This window comes from Drosophila guanche, unplaced genomic scaffold (assembly GCF_900245975.1).
Source record: "Drosophila guanche unplaced genomic scaffold, DGUA_6, whole genome shotgun sequence".
In the NCBI taxonomy this organism is placed as follows: domain Eukaryota; kingdom Metazoa; phylum Arthropoda; class Insecta; order Diptera; family Drosophilidae; genus Drosophila; species Drosophila guanche.
In genome coordinates this window covers 3252229-3270120 of record NW_022995746.1, presented here as the reverse complement: position 1 = coordinate 3270120, position 17892 = coordinate 3252229, and the positions used below count along the sequence as shown (strand labels likewise).

General features: G+C 42.2%; 2 protein-coding genes across 7 annotated transcripts in view; one reads left to right on the top strand and one right to left on the bottom strand.

The window, feature by feature from the left end:
• Positions 1-3886: 3886 nt before the first annotated feature.
• Positions 3887-4885, top strand: LOC117582482. Its single transcript, XM_034270235.1, has 2 exons — positions 3887-3970; positions 4077-4885. Exon 2 carries the CDS (start codon positions 4119-4121, stop codon positions 4794-4796), a length of 678 nt encoding a protein of 225 aa, XP_034126126.1. The 5' UTR covers positions 3887-3970; positions 4077-4118; the 3' UTR covers positions 4797-4885.
• A 581-nt stretch (positions 4886-5466) lies between these two features.
• LOC117582478 (protein Aster-B) overlaps positions 5467-17892 on the bottom strand; it is a 16072-nt gene continuing 3646 nt past the window's right edge. For 2 of the 6 annotated variants that reach the window (XM_034270223.1, XM_034270227.1), the window contains exons 2-11: positions 14486-14863; positions 13683-14265; positions 12151-12406; positions 10964-12077; positions 10650-10902; positions 10454-10584; positions 10198-10394; positions 9435-9830; positions 7881-8373; positions 6680-7817 (exon numbers count right to left, since the gene is read on the bottom strand). In XM_034270223.1, the coding sequence (XP_034126114.1) occupies positions 7613-7817; positions 7881-8373; positions 9435-9830; positions 10198-10394; positions 10454-10584; positions 10650-10902; positions 10964-12077; positions 12151-12406; positions 13683-14265; positions 14486-14863 (4006 nt within the window). In that variant the 3' untranslated portion in view covers positions 6680-7612. Of the gene's footprint in view, positions 6612-6679; positions 7818-7880; positions 8374-9434; positions 9831-10197; positions 10395-10453; positions 10585-10649; positions 10903-10963; positions 12078-12150; positions 12407-13682; positions 14266-14485; positions 14864-17892 lie in introns of those variants that run through there. The other 4 variants (XM_034270225.1, XM_034270228.1, XM_034270224.1 and 1 more) reach the window with 4 other exon arrangements.

Below are 17892 nucleotides of genomic sequence, written 5' to 3'. Positions count from 1 at the left end.
CGTACGACAGAAAACAAAACGAAGAACAACAAATTGTGCTTTTCAGGCAACAACGCGAATTCGGCGCGCTTTCAGCATTGAAAAAAACATCCAGCGGCTGCGCCCGATTTCGATCTGATCGCAGGGACCGTTAAACGCTCCCCAGTTGCTGTCGCTGCTGCTGTGGCGGTTCGGTTTGCGCTGCCGGCGTCGACGCTGAAGAGCGAAGCCTGCCATGAATGACATTCATTCTCTCGCACGCGCGCTCTTTCTTCATTGTGGGGCTGCTTTGCACGTGCGTGTGGCGCTTACTCTCACTCAAGGTGCATGTGTAAAAGGTGGGCTGCTGGCAGAGAAAGCTCTCCGGAAAGATGCGGACAAGATTAAACTGGAAGAGCCAAAACAAATAATTGTTGTTGTTTCTACATCCTATATAGGCGTAACTTAGGTTAACTCAGGTGCACAAAAAAGTTCGTGCGCACATAGGAAAAAAAAGTGGAAAACTCCACTGCCGCACCCTGTATAAACACAACTTGCTCTCACTCTAGTCAACGGTCTCTCTATTTTTCTCGTTCTCGCGCTCCCTCTCTCTATCTGCATTACATTCCAGTTGAGAGCATTTCTTTTTACATTGTATTACAAGCTCTGTTAACGCCATGTAATCGCTTTACAGTCGCGTACCGCTGATAATGCTATTGATAAAACTTTGTCAAAGTCAATAAAAGTTGTTGCTCTTGTTACGGGCTGTTGTTTCTGCGATAGATTGATCAGCAAATTCAACTTGGTGATAGAAATTTAAGGTCTTGATTGGAAACCCAGAATTCATTGAACAAGTTTTTTTGAAGACGTTTTTTTTTTTTTTTGGGTGGAGCGGACAGCTTTTCAAAAGATGTTTTGGCTCGAGGTTGTCACTAAAATATGCTTAGTAGGGTTTTGCTTTTGCAAGTCAACTGATCTTGATTGTATGGATAACATTTTTGAGTACATTGATCCATAAAGAAGCCTCCCAGAAACATAAAGAAACTCAAATGATCTTTTTATCTGATCTGTACCATCCATAGTATCTTGCACTATGTACAAATTGTATGTATTTATGTATGAATTTATGTATTAATACCACTGCTTCACGATAACAGTCATTAATCTTAATATTCATGTCTTCAATTGAGTTTTCATCACAATTCGCTCCGATGAATATTGCTTGTGGCTTACTGCCATCTATAACTTTCAGAATATCATTTCCTTATATTCCACCAAAGAGTACAACTCATAAAGATATTAAAACAAAGATTTCGCCATGCAACTATGTCCTAGCATATTCCGACATTAACTTAAGTATTCATATGGAAATATTCGCCCTAATTCGAATTTAAATAATTATCTAATTCGCCTTAAAACTGTCATAAAATAAGTACCTTTTCCGTGTATGCATGTACAGTACCTCCAGAACCTCTCCCTGTTCTCTCTCATATTTTTTGGCAAATTAGCATTAAAATCTTATCAGTCATTAAACTCGCACTGAGAGAATGTAGCAAGCGCTGCGTATACGCAATTTAAATGCGTGAAAAATATATATAATCATGCTCATATACCTACACATGTATGTACATGTGCCGGGCAAGAGCGTGTGTGGACTTGAAATTAAACGACAATAAACTGGGTCTTTTAGTTGGGTCGTTGACCAAATTCAAATGGAAAATACCATCCATCTAGCTGCATTTTAGGCCTAAATAATGATGATTTTTCACTTTCTTCCTGCCTCCCCACCGCACGCACGCACCTAGGAGGATTTTGCCTCCTGGCCGCAATATTAAGTTTTTTATTGGGTGGCCATAAACCCAAAACGAACAAAAAAGTATAACCGAGAATAAAAAGTCACCGAACAGCCGCGGCCGCCGCCGCCGCCGCCACAGCGTTTCTTTTCCCGTTCTGGTTGTTGTTGCAGTCTACGCTCTTTTTTCGTGCGTTGCGTTGTGTTGTTGTTGCTCACTTCTCTATAAAAAATGTTGTTCAACAATTTGTTCTTCTTTTTGCTGGTTGTTTTTGTTTTTTTTTAGTTTTTTGTTGCTTTTTATTTATACGCACAATGTGCAAAATGTGCGAGAATGGCGGGCAGAGACACACCGATGCGAGCATTTACGCACATTCATGCACACGCACTTGCTCTTAACCTTGAAAAAAACACACACAACACAGCAACTGTTGTTGCCTCTGATACTCTTTATTGAAGGTAGTCTTCGTTTGAGTTCATAAACGGCACTGGGGTTTTATAAGGTAGGTTGCCATGCAAAGGAGTTCGTCTTAAGATAAAATGGCTATAAAGCTGCGAGAGCGATGGCTGGTAAAATGATTCCTTGTGGATAAGCTTGCTGGTTTCTTAATCAAAATTGGATCGTCAAATCCCATAGCTGCCTCAATAATCAAGTTGGTTTTTTTCAATCTTATTTTCTAAATCGAATCAGAATCCAATTAGACACGGTCCATTATGGGAATCCATCGCTCTGCTAGAGTATCAACCACTTCGACCTTCAAAGCTTCTCCTCCTTTTTCGTGTTTTTTGTTTTCGCTCACTTTGAGGTGTTTACTGTACGGAAGAGCTCTGCTTTGTTGTTGGCGGCGGCAGTGGCTGCTGATAAGATTCTTATTTTCTTTCCTTCTTTCTTTTTGCTCTTTTTTCTTTATTTCGTTTTGGGAGAGTGCGTGCCGTGCGTGCCGTGCGTGCGTTCTTTCGTGCCCTCTACCTTTTCTATGCGTATCTGTGTGTGGGCCTAACAAATATTGAATTTCTAGACGAATTTTATTAGGCGAATTGCTGAGACTGTTAATACAATTTTTGTTTTCTTGGAATTTAATTTCGTTTATTTGTTGCTCGCATACATTTCAAATCATTTAGTTTATATTCTTTAAGTTATTTTTTCTTTACAAAATAAAAACCGACCTGCAATTTCCTAAATCTTCTTCCAAAAATGGACCCCAAGCACACATTTTATCAAATAAGTTATCACACATAAAAAAAAACCTTCACCTCATCAACGATTTATTTTAATTGTATTTTCTTCCATATTGTCCCTAAAAAGTTCCGCCATTTCTTTATCATTTCTATATGTACATTATTTGTAATTTTTACAATCTTGCCATTGAACTTCACTCTTATTCTTTATTCACCAAAAAAAAATGTTCCTGATTTGTGTGGTGAGGTTTATTGAACTTGAACTCTTATCAGTCAGGTTTGCATTTGTGTGATACCTTACCCCGAATGCCCCAGAGAGCTGTGTATGCAACAAAAGAAAGCGTCCAACGCCACACACAAAGTCGACAAAAGAATAAAAGAAGTTAGTCATGGTGATCGTCACATGGGTATATCTTATAGGGCTTTTGACCGGGCTAATACGTGTACATATATAATTTTTGTGGAGATTCAAAGTATTTTCTAAAATTTTCCATTTACTTTTTTTTTATGATTTGCTGCAAAAAGTACTGAAGATCCTTTGGTAGAATTCGGAGCCGTTTAGCTTCGTATATTGTTGTGTGAATTTCTTCTAGAATTTTCATATTTGTTACCCAACAAAGGCATGGCTATCAGTTCCTATTTTTCCAGAATTTACCATCCTCAGGCCAGCTCACCAATTTTCATGGCATATTTAGCTCAAATCCTGAAAGAAATCCTCCCTATACAGATACAGATTGGCCCACATGTCCAGGTATAGTTTTACATTTACATTTAATGTTATGCACTTTTAAGTGGCGCCCTCCACACGTCCGCGGTCACAGCATGAACTACTCAAGTTATGTAGAATACATGTAGAAGCCTCATGGAAGCCTCGTGTAGACGGAAGCTTCATAGAAGCATATATCTATGTATCATCAAAGTTCGACTTAAATAATGGACAGAGCACCCAAGCGAAAATCTTTCAAATCCAAATCTTTCCTTCACATGAAGTAGGCTCGGACTTGGCCTCTCAATAGTCACTATCACATCCAAATTCAGTAGGTACAACAAATCGTTCTTATAAATATATGTGTCTGGTTTTGTTCACTATAATTTCAGAGACATAACAAATGTTATTCTCCTGCTATTAATAACTAAACATTTTCAGAGTTCGCACTGCACGTTTGCTCACATTTTTCGGCCTGCTAGAATGTCTAACTTACCGGGTTCGCCGATCGTTTCCATCTACGATTTGCTGCTGGAACGCAAGATCTTACTGGCTGGTAAAGGGGCTTCCTTCGGCAAGCAGAGGACCGGACCAGAAAGCCAAACAATCGCCGAGACTTTAACCAAAGCCAAGGCAATCAGCAGGAGTATCAATGAGTACCTAAGCTGCTCGTCGGAGGGGGAAGCCTTGCCAACAGCGGGGCCATCAAAAGTGACGGCCACGCACCTGACCAAGAAGCAGACGGGGGTCATCATGCAGCAGCCCACCCCGAAGGAAATCATCGTCAGGCTGCCCAAGAAGATTGCGCCTAGAATACTCAGTGGGAAGTCCAACTCGCTAACCTCTTTGACAAAAAGCTACTTTGAGGCCTCCACATCGAAGCCGGTGACGAGCAAGCGCCTCAAGAAAAAGAAGAAGAAGGTGTCAGTCTCTGGAGCAACCACACCAAAGGCCCACTCTGCTGACCAACGTATGCCCATGTCACCACGGAAGGCAGGCGGCGAGATCCCGACACGCGTCAAGACATCCACAATACCAAAGCCTAATAGCCCCAAGACTTCGCAGACCAAGTTGCGCGTGAAGGGGCGCAAGTCTACAGTTTCCATAAGCACCGGCAAGACGCCAACGACACCTAGTAGTGTCAATCGCTGGCGCATCTGAGCACCTTTCACAGGATCTATTCCTTTCACGGGATCTACAGCATACCATTTTTTTCGATTTACAATATTAAAATTTAAAGTTTCTTTCAACCCAAAGATTTCTACACAAGAGAACAGTTGAACTAGGAGAACTTTTAAGGCTGTAGTATCCAAAACTATAGATATATGCGGCAGCTTAGCTGAAAGATCTAATATCATAGAAGAAATATATTACCCATAGGTCTTCCTCCACATATTTCGCGCCTTTCATCTGCGCATCTTCAGTTAGGATTGGGATTTGGAATTACTTACAGTATTGATACTTGTACAGAAAACTTGAGACACGAGACAATTGCCTGATTAAAAGTACAATCTAATGACAATGTTGAGTGGATGGAGTATCATTCGCTCCACCTTCATTCGTACTAACAAATCCATCTAAAATACAAACCATTGACTTCTCTTTTTTGGATTTTTCATTTATTTTGGTTTTATAATAAATTAGAATTTTCATTACTGCAGCTTAACATTCGGGTTTCGTTTCATTTTTCCTTTCATTTAATTCTAAGACTAAGACTTGTGACACATTTTGTAGGCCAATTACTGCGCGGGCTCAAATGGAGTTGACAAGAATTATGTGTGTATTTTTTGGGTTTGGGGGGAGGATTCTCATGCTTCTCATGCTTATTTTCAGTATTTTCGTGTTTTTGATTTTGTGTTGGAAGTTAACCAACATTTTGCATAGCTTAGACCTAAAAGTATTTTGCTTAATTAATTCTGCTTAAACATTTTCGCATTCAATTCGCACACAAGTTGGTTGCCATTTTGCATTTCGCTTTACTGAATTTCGTTTGATTTTTTCTTGTTAAAATGCAACCACTACAAACTAACAATACTTGGCTATATATATATAGAGAGTATATATAGAGTATGCCATTATCGAATCTCAACTCGTTTTAGTTTTGCTTTGAAGTGTTTGTCGGCACTGTGTCGGGATTTTTCGACCAAAAACGTGGGTTGAGGGTAGATCAAAGAGGAGTTATACAAAAGGAACGAAAGAATTGCTCACAATTCGGTTTCGATTGGGTTTTACAAAAATATTGTACACAATAAAACATTTTGTATAATCGTTTTTATCAAATGTTGTTTTCCCCCTAGCCAAAGACCGGCGGCAAATCGATTATTAAATATATTCTTTTGTTGTTACTGTGTGTTTTGCGCTTGCTCGACATCTTAATGAATTTTCTAAAACAAAAATTCAAGGGCGCGCCCTCTCTGCATGTGGTTTGTTTACTCTTCTTCTCTTCTTTCTTTCTGTTTTTGGTATGTTGTGAGATATGAAATACTTGAGGAATTTGTAGATACATTTGCCTAAAAGCCAAAGCCAAACGAACAGGTGCCAAAAACGTATGTAAATGCAGTTCATAAAAACGTTAAACAATTTGCACTAAACCTAACTAAAATGCAGCTACTTAGATCTTAACATTACACATCTTTCTCTCTTGCCACTTAAAATTATAGACATAAATATGGAGAAATTACGAATTTTAGGCGCTACAATTTTATATGTGTTTGTGTGGGTGTGTGTGTGTGTGTGGGGTTTGTGACTAAATTTTAGTTGAATTTTAAATTCAATTTCAGTTTTTGTTTAGTTTTCTTTTGGTAGCTTTTGCTTGGGCCCAAGACTTTGCTGTGGGTCGTTTGCTTGCTTGTGTCGAAGACAATTGGATTGGATTGGATTGGATTAATTTTAGTTGCACCACAATGAGAGCATGGCTTTCGTTTTCATTTGTTTTTGCAGCTAACGTACAATGACATCAGCCAATGTTTTTTCAGTCTGAAAAACAAAAACGTTTAAAAATTCATAGAGAACACTTAAATCATTTGACAATACAAATTCATTCCATGCGGAAGAGTAAGCAGTAAACAAATTACAGTGTTAGTAAACACAAAAAGAGTTAGTTGTTATTAGACAAAAACAAATAGAAAGCGTGTTTAAAATCAATTAAATTCCCGGAATATTATCAAAAATGTTTCGCCTCTACTGATCTTTTTTCTGAATTTACTGTGTACAAATTTTGGTAACTTTTGTTTTGGGATGGGGTGTATGGGGTGAGTGATATAAACATTTCATTAGCGTCTCTGTCGAACATTTAACAAAATTGTGTTCGCCCTTGGACTGGCCTCTGGGTTTCGTGGCATACAAAAAACCTAGAGCTAAAGAGTCGCTCTACTCTGGCTGCACTATAGGTGGAAGATTCATGGGTTCAGTTTTTACCAATGTTTCCACATCAGTCTGCGCCTAGAGTGAACGTTCTCTTGAACAGAGAAAAGGAGAAACATGCAACAATGTTGTCTTTCTAACTAAAGAGATCAGTTACAAATGCCCGCTAGTACAGTGCGTTTCAGTGCGATAAGGTAGCAGCTTGAAGAACACTTTCTAATTGTTTTTAATGCCATGGATGTGCCAAAAAATTACACTGGAATAAACACACTAAATTCAGGATACACTAAAAAATGTATTCTGTTATGTATAACGAGTCTACTCTTCATCTGTGGCAATTCCTGTGGCATTGAGCTTCCATTTAACAGCAAATGGCCCGCAGTCTTCGGCTTTAGCTACTCGCCAAAACAGACTTCAGCTCTAACGCTCACTTAACGGTTTTGAAACGCACTGTATACATGTATGTTTGTGTGTGTTCTGTGTGAGTGTTTGTTTCAGTTACAATTAGTTGTCGCTGTTGCTGCTTTGTTGCTGCTGTTGCTGTGCTGTTGGTTGCTGTGGTGGTTCGTGGTTGCTGGTTGCTTTGTGGTTCACATTTTGTTTTAATGAGATGCTTAAAATTCAGTGTGCATTGACATCGACTCAATGCTCTGACGCAGCTGGTCATCGTTGTAGATCTTTTCGCAGACAATGCTCACCTTTTTCAGCAACTCGATGGCAGTTTGCAGCACTTGATGCCATTTGCGTAGCTCGCTCTCATGCGATTGCTCCTGCTGACGCAACAGCTCTAGCCATTCCTCGTTTGTGTTTGGTAGTTCCCTGCGTAACGAATAGAAATTGCGAGTTAAATAGCTGATGCCAGTTGGCTGGCTGTGTACTCACTTTAAGGCCGCCAAACTGGGAAAGCTCGCTCGTCGACTGAGATCCACATCAATTCGTTCCTCCAGCTTCCAGAGCTTAAGTAATAATATCACATTTAATGCCAGCATCAAGCAGAGCAACAGTATAACAAACAATGACAAGCCCTTGTGATTGAGGAATCTGTAGTGTCCCTGTCCCTGGCCCATGGCCAGTGGCAGTCGGCCAACGCCGCCGAGATCGACGCCGCCCAGGTGCTTCTGCAAATGCTGTTGCTGATGGTGGAGCTGGTGATGCTGCTGCTGCAGGCCCGACAACTGTTGCAACTTGCCGTGCTCATGCAGCAGCGCATGGCCCGAGGCGGCCCCAACGGCACCCGATCCGGCGGCGCCGCCCGCCGACAATAAATGTGATTCCAGCAGTGTATCGCCGCCAATGCCAGCTTGTGCCGTGCCGCTGCCGCCGACGCCAACGCCACCAGCTGCTTCCTCCAAGGGGCGTATTTGCGTGGCGGTACCTGTGGAGTAGGGACGAGCGCAGAGAGAGAGAGAGAGGAATGGCAAATGGTACGGTTAGAAATGAAATCATTCGAAAGCATAAATCTAATAAAAATATGAGCCAGAGAATTGGGTGCACGCATTATGGCAACGTATGGTGAGGCAGCAACAAAGTCACAACATTACAACAGAAAAATCGAGAGAACTCATTCAAAAAATAAACTCAGATAACAAAGCAAATCGATCAGGTACAAGTTCTAAATGGATTCGAGTAGCAATTGCCAGTAGTGGGAGAATTACTCTAATATAGGATTCGGAAAAAGCGTAAGATTATAAAAGAGTTGAGCAAAATGTCTGATATGATTGGAAGAGAGCATTCGAGAGGCAGGAAAGGGGAGCGCCATTTCATGAAAATGTGTGGGGAACGTGGGAAGTTCTTTGAATTTAAATGGTGACTAATAATCCCACAGAAATATTCTACACTTTATAGTTGATTGACAGAATAAAGAAGTTTCCCCATGCCCAAAAATTAAAAAAAAAAACAACATACATGTGTGTGCATGATGCGCAATGATAGGCAATTAGTTTGATGTTTTTTTTACAGCCCACAAATTCAAGAGGGCTGTCCATGTGTGCCATAATCTTATGCTTAATCTTTATCGTATCATGTGCAATTTCTATGAGTCTTTCGTGAGTCACTGCTCAATTTCTAACCCCCCACAGGTGTGCACCACTCCCAAAAACTTGTGATATATTGTCAGATTAGATACCCATTCAAAAATCGTTTGAAGTTAAAGTCCCGAAGCACGTGCAAAGATTTAGAACACACCATTTGTTGGCGACACCTGCATTCACCTTGCCACTGATAAAACAACACCTGGGCGGGTAATCAGCCCACTGATAACCTGGCAAACATTTATGACAACTTCTTTTTGTCCAAAGGAAGTCGAAGATACGTAAGAAACAAAGAAATTATTAACAACTTAACTGGGAATGGAAACTTGAAGCATTTTAAAACATTTGAAACCTTCTCCCCCTGGCAATTGCTTTCCATTTTTTGCTAGCTATCACTACAATGTACCTTTACTCGACTGAAATATGGCCTTACGATGATGCCACAGTGGCTGCGTATGCTGATGAAGCTGATGCAAGTGCTGATGATGATGATGCGGCCTTTGATTGTGCGTGTGCCGATGCTGTTGTGCGTGCTGTGGCTGTGGCTGTGGCTGTTGGCCACCACTGCTGTTGCTACTGTGATGATGATGGTGATGGTGATGCATGTGCAAATGCTGATGCTGATGATGCTCATGTTGCTCCGACTGATGATGATGATGGTAATGATGTCGTGATGGCTCTCGTATGCTTTCATTGTCCGTGCTGGTTGCTGTTCCCGTTCCCGTTCCCGCTTCGGTTACAGTTGTTGTAACTTTTGCTAAAGCTGTACTTCCCGCTGTTGTTGTTGATTGTAGATTTATGCCTGTTGTGGTGTATGTTGTTTGTAGCTTGTTGTTGTAGCTTAGCATTATTGGAATGGGGTTTTTTTTGCGTTGGTGGTAGGTTGATGTTGGAGCAGTTGTTGTTGTTGAAGGAATGGTTTTGGTATGCATGCGTGAGTGTTTGGTGTGTTTTGCGATTGGTTAGAAGAAGCAAATGGCAATGGCAAAATGGCAATTGGCATTGGCAGTGTGTATAAATTTCTATACATTCCATAATTAAGTTTTATAGAATAAAAATTGCTTTGCATTGTTGTTGTTGTTGCTGTTGTTGTTCTTGTTGTTGTTGTTGTTGTTTTTGTGGTTGTTGCATTGTTAATTGCTTATTAATTCCTACATCTAAATGCTTACCACGCCTCGGTCTCCGTCCTTTGCCCTTCGCAGGCGGTATACACGTTTCACTCTGCAACGCATGCAGCTGAGCGCCAAAGAAATCTTCGACACCCGCCCACGTATTCTTCTCAATGAAGCCCTTGACCACGCCCCAAATTGATTTCTTATATTTGATTTGTGTGTGTATCGATAGCATGGTGTTATCATCCACCGTTCTGTAAGCAAAAATGAGTATGAAACTCCCACGGGGAATGGGTTATCGTTTGCGTCATACCTGGCCAAACAAAAGTGTATGAGCACATTGAAGCTATCCGCATATGGAATGCCTGCATTAACACTATTTACGTCTATGGAATACAGTTCACCCGGCTTGCTGCATGCCCTCATCGTTTGATATTCGGTTACCTAGAAAAACAAATTTAAGCAATGAATTCATTTGACTTTTTTTTCCACATGTTGTAACACTCCACCTTTGAGGTCTTGGGTCCCACAGAGGCGGCCAATTGTACTGTAACATTGACAACGCGCACACTGAGACCCTCCTCGTTCTTCGTCCATTCGCCAATGGTCAAGTCCGTGGACTTGCGCAGCGCATGGAAGTCCGTTAAGAATTTGGATTTGGTGAACAGCATATTGAAGAGCGTGTCCACTCTGATGGGCAGAATGGTGTGCACAATTTGGCGGCCCTCGTGCGTCGATGTGCACTCGGTGGTGGGCACAAAGCTGTGAAGGATTTGAACACGATTAATGCAAGTTCTTTCGAAGTTTCTTCCCCCCTACTTACGGCACATTATTCTCATCGGAATCGGACGAATCCGAGACATCTGTGGGTGCTTGCTCCTCGGCATTTTTGCTAACCATTTCCGCTTCGCGTTGCCGATGATTTTTGCTCATCTTGCGCTTGCTTTCCTCGGCCACACGTTTGGCATCCGACGAGGCCGATAGAGAGGCGGCCGCTGCCGTGGCTGCTGCTGCCGATGCTGCTGCCGCAGCTGCGCCCGAGTTGGAGCTCGTACTGATTTTCTTTTCCGCGCTCTTCTTATCACTGGCACTGGCTGTGGCCGTCACGCTGCCGCTGCTGTTGTTTCTGGAAGCTGTGCCGCTGGCTGCGGCTGCTGCCGTTGCTGAACTTTCTGTGCTGTTTCGGTTGCTGCTGCCGGCGCTGCCACCGCCTGGGACACTCATCATGATGACGCCCACCGATTGCTCCGCTGGCTTCACGGAGCTCAGCGTCAGCTCTTTGGCATTCTGTTTCATCTTTTTGCTCAGCTTACGGGCACTGTCCTTGTTGTTGTCCGAGCCACTGGCCGATGCGTTGGCCGAATTCGAAGATTTTGAAGAGCTGAAGAAATATTTTGTTTTGGATTTGCGGGGAGCTGCCGCCCGGCCACTGCCGCCGCTGCTGGCACTGCTGTTGCCGCTCAAACGCTGCAGTGGTTGCTGTAGTTGTTGCGATTGATTCGATTGATCGTCATCAAGCGCTGTGTGGAAATCCACATCGGTTTCCGTATCCTTATACAATGTGGGATCACAATAGTCCTCGTCGTCGGTGGTCAGGCCAAGCTCTTCCCCATAGCAATTGTGCACGTACTTCCAGATCTCTTGCGGCGAGAAGGGTTTGTTCATCAACGTGTTCTGCCAGACACGAAAGAGCATCAAGAAGGACTTGTCGCGCGAGGTGAATGTGGCAAAGAAGTACTTGTCCTTGCCACTGGCTATCGATATGGCATTGGGTATCACCAGAGCGGTCTTCTCTTTGGTTATGGCCGTGACATCCTTCCACTTGATGCTCAGATAGGTCTCCCAGCTAAAAATGTTGGCATGGAAGCAAACGTAGTTCTGTGAGACATATAAACGGCCCTGAACCAAGATATCACGCTGCAGGGCGCACGAGTAATCTGGGAAGAAACGTGAGCATTCAATTGATTGCATTTGGGTTTGCTTTTGCTTTTGCTTTTGCGGTTTACCTACCCACAATCAATCGCTCATCATTTGGCACGTCCTTGAAGAGTTTCTTAAAGTCCTCGGCGCGTGATTTGTAATTGGGATAAATGACGTTGTACCACGACTTCTTTTTGGCACGCTCCGACAGACGCGAGGGCTTGGCTGACTTCTCGTTGGAATTGGAGCTGCTGCTCACCTGTTGCTGCTCGTTCTGGCCACGATCGACGCGTAGGATGCTCAGTTCGTGGGGCGTCAGCTCGTTTAGCTTGCTCTGTGCGTTGTCCTGCAGGGAGATGGAGATTTGATCCATAATCATTAGAATATCCATTCAGTAAGCAACCATTAAGCAACGAGAGCTCTAACATTATTGCTGCTAACTGTTGGAGCAATTGTTTTATTTTCTCTAGCTTGTGCTGCTGCTGCTCAACTCTTCTTCTATTATTTTGGATGATTCAACTTTGGTTCATAGAAAAGTACTTTCCGCCAGGTGTTTAGGTTTTATTTTCCTTATCAATACCACACGCCTGTCGACTGTTTATGACCCCACCAATTATTTACAACAAAAAGAGCGCAAGAAAAAAAACAAATTTCGCGATATTTGTGCTAGCGATTTCCCTTCCTCTGGTATCGTACCCGTGGAGACGCTTCGTCGCTTATTGAATACCGCTTTGCTATTGCCACACAGGCCCACAAATTACACACGAAAAAAAATAAAATATCTTATCAATGGGCAGGCAGAGAGGAAAAGCTTCGGACCGACCGAAAATTTATGTGGCGAGCTTTTTGCACACACACACACACACGCCGAAGGGTAATTCTAATCAGCTGCGGCATGGCACGTTGAATGGTTGATAGGGTGCTCTGCCCATTTATTATATACTTACATATTCAAACATGTGTGTGCGCCGACTATCAATTGGGCACACGATTAGATTGAGCCCACTGACGTTCAATAATATTGCAGTTATTAAACTATGACCGATATCTCACTGTGTCACACTGTCTTGTTCTTGTCTGCCAAATCTATCTGGCCAGCTGTCCACAGACATCGATCATTTGCTGCTTTGATCAGCCATCTGTCTTGAACTGGATTTTCACACCTTTGTTGGCTTCGTGGTGCTAATCGCTTGAGCGAGAGAGCGAGAGAGCGAGAGAGCTTTTTCTTTGGCAATGCAAATAAAAACCGGAAAGAGTTGAGGGTCTGCGGAGCAACATCTGGGGGAATGCACAAAAAGCGAACCAAAATCGTTCTTGTAAATCTTCTATAAAAACTAATCAAAGTTTGGTACTGCCTCGCTTAAGCACTCCAATTTATGGGTCGACAGTGTGTTTTTACCCTTGAAAATTCATTCCCAACAGGTGTTTAATCATAAAACGTTACATTGATGCAGTGCTAATCAAACTGCGATCTAATCGGTAACATTTGTGGTTTATGTACTTCGACCCTGCAGAACAAAAGGTGTTTGTAAATCACTCTGACTAGGGTTTTTGCACATTTATAAACTATCTTTCCCCGATATATTTCCATCACTGCTTCTAAAACTTGCTTCTCCACTCACCTCCTCTCGTCCACTGCTCGATGTGGAGAGTTTTGGTTGACTGGCGCGTCCCTTGGAGCTGGTCGAGCTCTTGCGACTGCTGGGACTGTCCGTGCAGGAGCCAGCAGGCTGTACACAGCCGTTCGAGTCGACGCTCTGTGACTGCAGTGGTTGATCCCTGGAACCCTGATCGCTGGCTACAATGTTGATGCTGGGCGTGGGGGCGCTGCTGCTGTTCGTATTAGCCAAATTCGTATTAGAGCTGGAAGTGGCTTGGGCTAGGCTAGGATTGCTGCCGCTAATAATGCCATTGGTGGTGGAGGAGGCGGCAACCGACGACTCATTGCGTTGCTGAGATACTGAAGCTGCTGCTGTGGCAGCTGCCGCAACTGCTGTGGCAACAGTGGCCGCTGCTACAGTGCCCGCTGTGGATACAGCGGCTGCCGTGGAGTTTGTGGCTGCTGTGGAAGTATTTTGTTTCGAAGACGTCGACGATATGGAAATGCTGCTGTGCTCAGCCTCCTGAATGGTGAGTAATTTGCTGCTCAAACTGCTGTTGATTGTGGTCGTGGTAATTGTAATCTCCTCAGTGATGGAATCGCGCCTGCAATGGTACGGTTGGGGGAGATACACAATTAGTTTATAGACTCCTTATGCCACACACCCGATCTAAAACTAGCAAATTTGAATTATAAATTTGATTTATGAATGGTAACAAAAACTCTTGAACTAGGCATGCAAATTTGGAATCAATTTATTCTCTTACGGAATTGAACCATGGCCTGGCTGGAGAGTTTCCTGAGCATGGGTTGGATCCCACCTACCTGTCGCCAACATTGCTACAAGCAGCAGCCGCTGCCCTCTCCTCAGGCTTGGCTTCTTGTTGCTGCTCCAGCTGCTGCTCCTCCTCCTGCTGCTGTTCCTGCTGAGCAGTCGGTGGCTCTTCCTGGCACCTCTCCGGCGATTGCTCTGCTTGTAGCTGTGCTGCCTGTGGCTGTGGCTGTGTCTGTGTCTGTGACTCTGGCTGGGACTCGTGCTGTGTCTCAGCTAACATGTTGGCTTTGGCATTGGCATTGGCTGGGGTCTGACTACTGCACGGACTATCGGCAGTTCGGGCGTTTATGATTACACTTGATGTGGTGGTGGTGGTTGTGTTGATTGTTGTTGTTGTTGGGTTGCTTATAGTATCAATATCTTTAATCCTACAATAAAATGCATAAACAAATCAACAACCAAAAATAACAAATGCCAAATTAAAAGACATGCCTAAAGGGAAGTCTTTAAGAGCAACCAAAAATGGGACTACTTGGGGCGGAAAGATCTACTACGAATAGCTACACAGGAATGGATGGAAGGAAACTTATGGAGAACACAGGAATACCAGAAAGTCCAAACAAATAAGTCAGCTAAGACCTTCGCTGAATTTGGAAGGAAACTAACGACTTTAAGCTGAGACATGACAGAACAACTATTGTAAGACATTAAAGATTCCAAAACCTATTTCCAGATGAAGATTTTGAAGAGTTCAAAAAGACTAGAAGAGCTCATTCAAAACCCTACCAGCCCATAGAATTATACAGAAATATTTATTGAATTTTATATCTCTATTAAGTTTAAACACCAACGACAACCCACTCAAAAAGGTAAATTAAGGCAGAAAATGATCAAAAAGACCTTCCACATAACTGTGTGGCACTCAAAGTGCCGTTGAAAGGCTCTCCCAATCATAAATGGCAAATCAATTACTCATCCAATTCAGTCTCCAATGAGTTCATTAACACTACACACCAACACATGACTCACAAACAATTAGGCAGATACAACGCCAACTTTTACACGGAAAATGTGTGTGCGGCTAATCAAAACTAATTTTCCACAATTCACACTGAAAACACAACACACACTTTTGGCAGCTAAATCACAATTAATAATTTATAAACTGCTGGTTTTAAACAACAACTGTTGTTATTAAGTGGTGCCAATGATAAGCAAACAGCTTCTAAAGAGAATGTGAAGTGGGGAATAGTAGCGCCACCTTCCCATCGACACCTGTCAATTGGTTTTGTTAGCGACACAGAGACAACATCGCCAAGCTGATCATTGTTGCCAGTAATTTTCGATTTTAATTAATTTCCTTTAATTGTTTCGCGGCACAGATAGCACACACACAGATCTCTCTCACACACTCTCGAAATTCGAATCAACTTTTTTTGGATGCGTTTTTTCATACCAAAGAACGCGCGGAGCTCGCTTTTTTTTGCCCCACTTTCCATTCAACATTATTTGTGTGTAGTTTATGGTTGGGCCTATGGAAATGTATTATATTGTTTTCAATTTGACATGCTATTGCCTCAGCGGACTGCGACAGAGTGGTGTATCAATTGCCATTAAACGACGATAATCAATTCCATTGTGTACTATTTTTTCTGTGAGCTTTTTCTGATCCTCTGTGTCTGCGTCTGTGTCCACAATTGTTTATTGTTTTCAATACATGCACAAACATATACTTGTGTGCCATCTAGTGGTGATAAGCACGATAAGATATTCGCTACTTTCAGCTTTGATAAAGCAATCTGCCAGATGTTAATGGTCAGACCCACAGTCGTCGGCCACTCGAACGAATAATTGTGCAAACAATAATGTCTCAAACTATTAATTTAAAAGCTGTTATAAGCCACATTGATGCTAGACTCGGCACGCACGAGCGAAGTTTGCAAAAGGGAATGCCTTTGCTTTTGCTACTTCAAAACTCTGCCCACTGCTGATATGCACAACAAGAAAGAAAGCCTAGTTTTGGGCTTTAAAAGCTTTTGACACTGATCGCAAAACAATCTCTTGGCCAGATAAGCCACGATTATCGTTTTATGATAGGGCGACAATCCATTTGGCTGCAACTTTGGCACACAAAATAACAGCTGGATTGCATGGAAACAGACTGATCGAAAATATCAGAGCTTCTGCCCTGGGTTTAGGGTTTAGCTCTTGGCATTCCTGGCAAACATCTGCCACAAAATACCCTGTGCAAATGTAATGAGGTATATTAAGCCCAACATCTGTTCCATTTTTCGTGTTGTTGAAGAAACATGTGAATTATGGGGCGAGTGCACTCGGCGCTCACAGAATAGCTCTGGTCTATGGTACGTCTGTACCCGAGGCTTGTGTTTTGTTAAGGAACTAAATAATTGTTTTAATGATTTTCTGTTAACATTCATCCAGAGGGAAAAGGGGAGCTGCACTGCCTCGGACTCGAAAAAGCAAAAACAAAAGACATGTCATGTACGTGACCTATTCAATGGCACTTCTCAGCGAGATTTACTTATTTTTACATCATTTTTAATACAACTTTCCACTAACTTTACGTATACAAATATTTATATGTGCATTCCCCACTTCTTACTGTTCTCCAATCATTACACAAAACAAAACTCATAGCCTCAAAACCTTATCAATGTCCCCCGGCTCAAGTTCATAGCACAAGTGAAATATTGTATACATTGTTGAGATGAAAAATATTTGAGCCCCCAAGCAAGCAGCGAGGAATTGTATAAACAAACAAAATAATGGAGTGGAGTGGAACCATTAAATGATAATTCCCCCATCATTAAGTACACATGCATATAGTATATGCGATTACGAAAGAGTCACTTCCAATGTGAGAAAGATCAGAGATAATGCACTCCCCATTTAGTATATGGAAACTCTCCTCATTGAGCAATTAAATGTATGTAAATACGTCGAGTATTTAAGGAAGTTTCAGTGAAAAATATAATTAGACTCTGGGAAAGATCTGAGATAAAAGCTGGGCTGAGAAAACAATTATCTGGCTACCATAATAACTGATAAATTCACTACGAAGCAATGCAAAATAATCTCAGAACGGGCTACGACAAATCAAAGGAATTTTGTGAATAATTGAATGGAAATTTTCTGCTACATATTTAGAGGGCAATGTAGATGAAATTTTCTACAGAAATATGAATGCTCTATAGCAAATATCAAACCAAATATATGCACATACAGTACATCATTTATAGTATATCAATTATTGTAGTTTGCCATCGATGTAATTGAAAGTGCAGCGACTACACTCACCTCTCTCGCGGCCCCGTTGAACTCTAACCTTAGCCATAAAAACTATATTAGCCACATCAAAAATTTATTACAATTACCAGCAGCACCTCAGAACAAGTTGGGGGGGGGGGGGGGGGGGGGGGGTGTTTCTTATTATGAT

Coding starts and splice junctions, on each gene's coding strand:
- LOC117582482 (XM_034270235.1), top strand. CDS start 4,119: ATGTCTAACTTACCGGGTTCGCCGATCGTTTCCATCTACGATTTGCTG.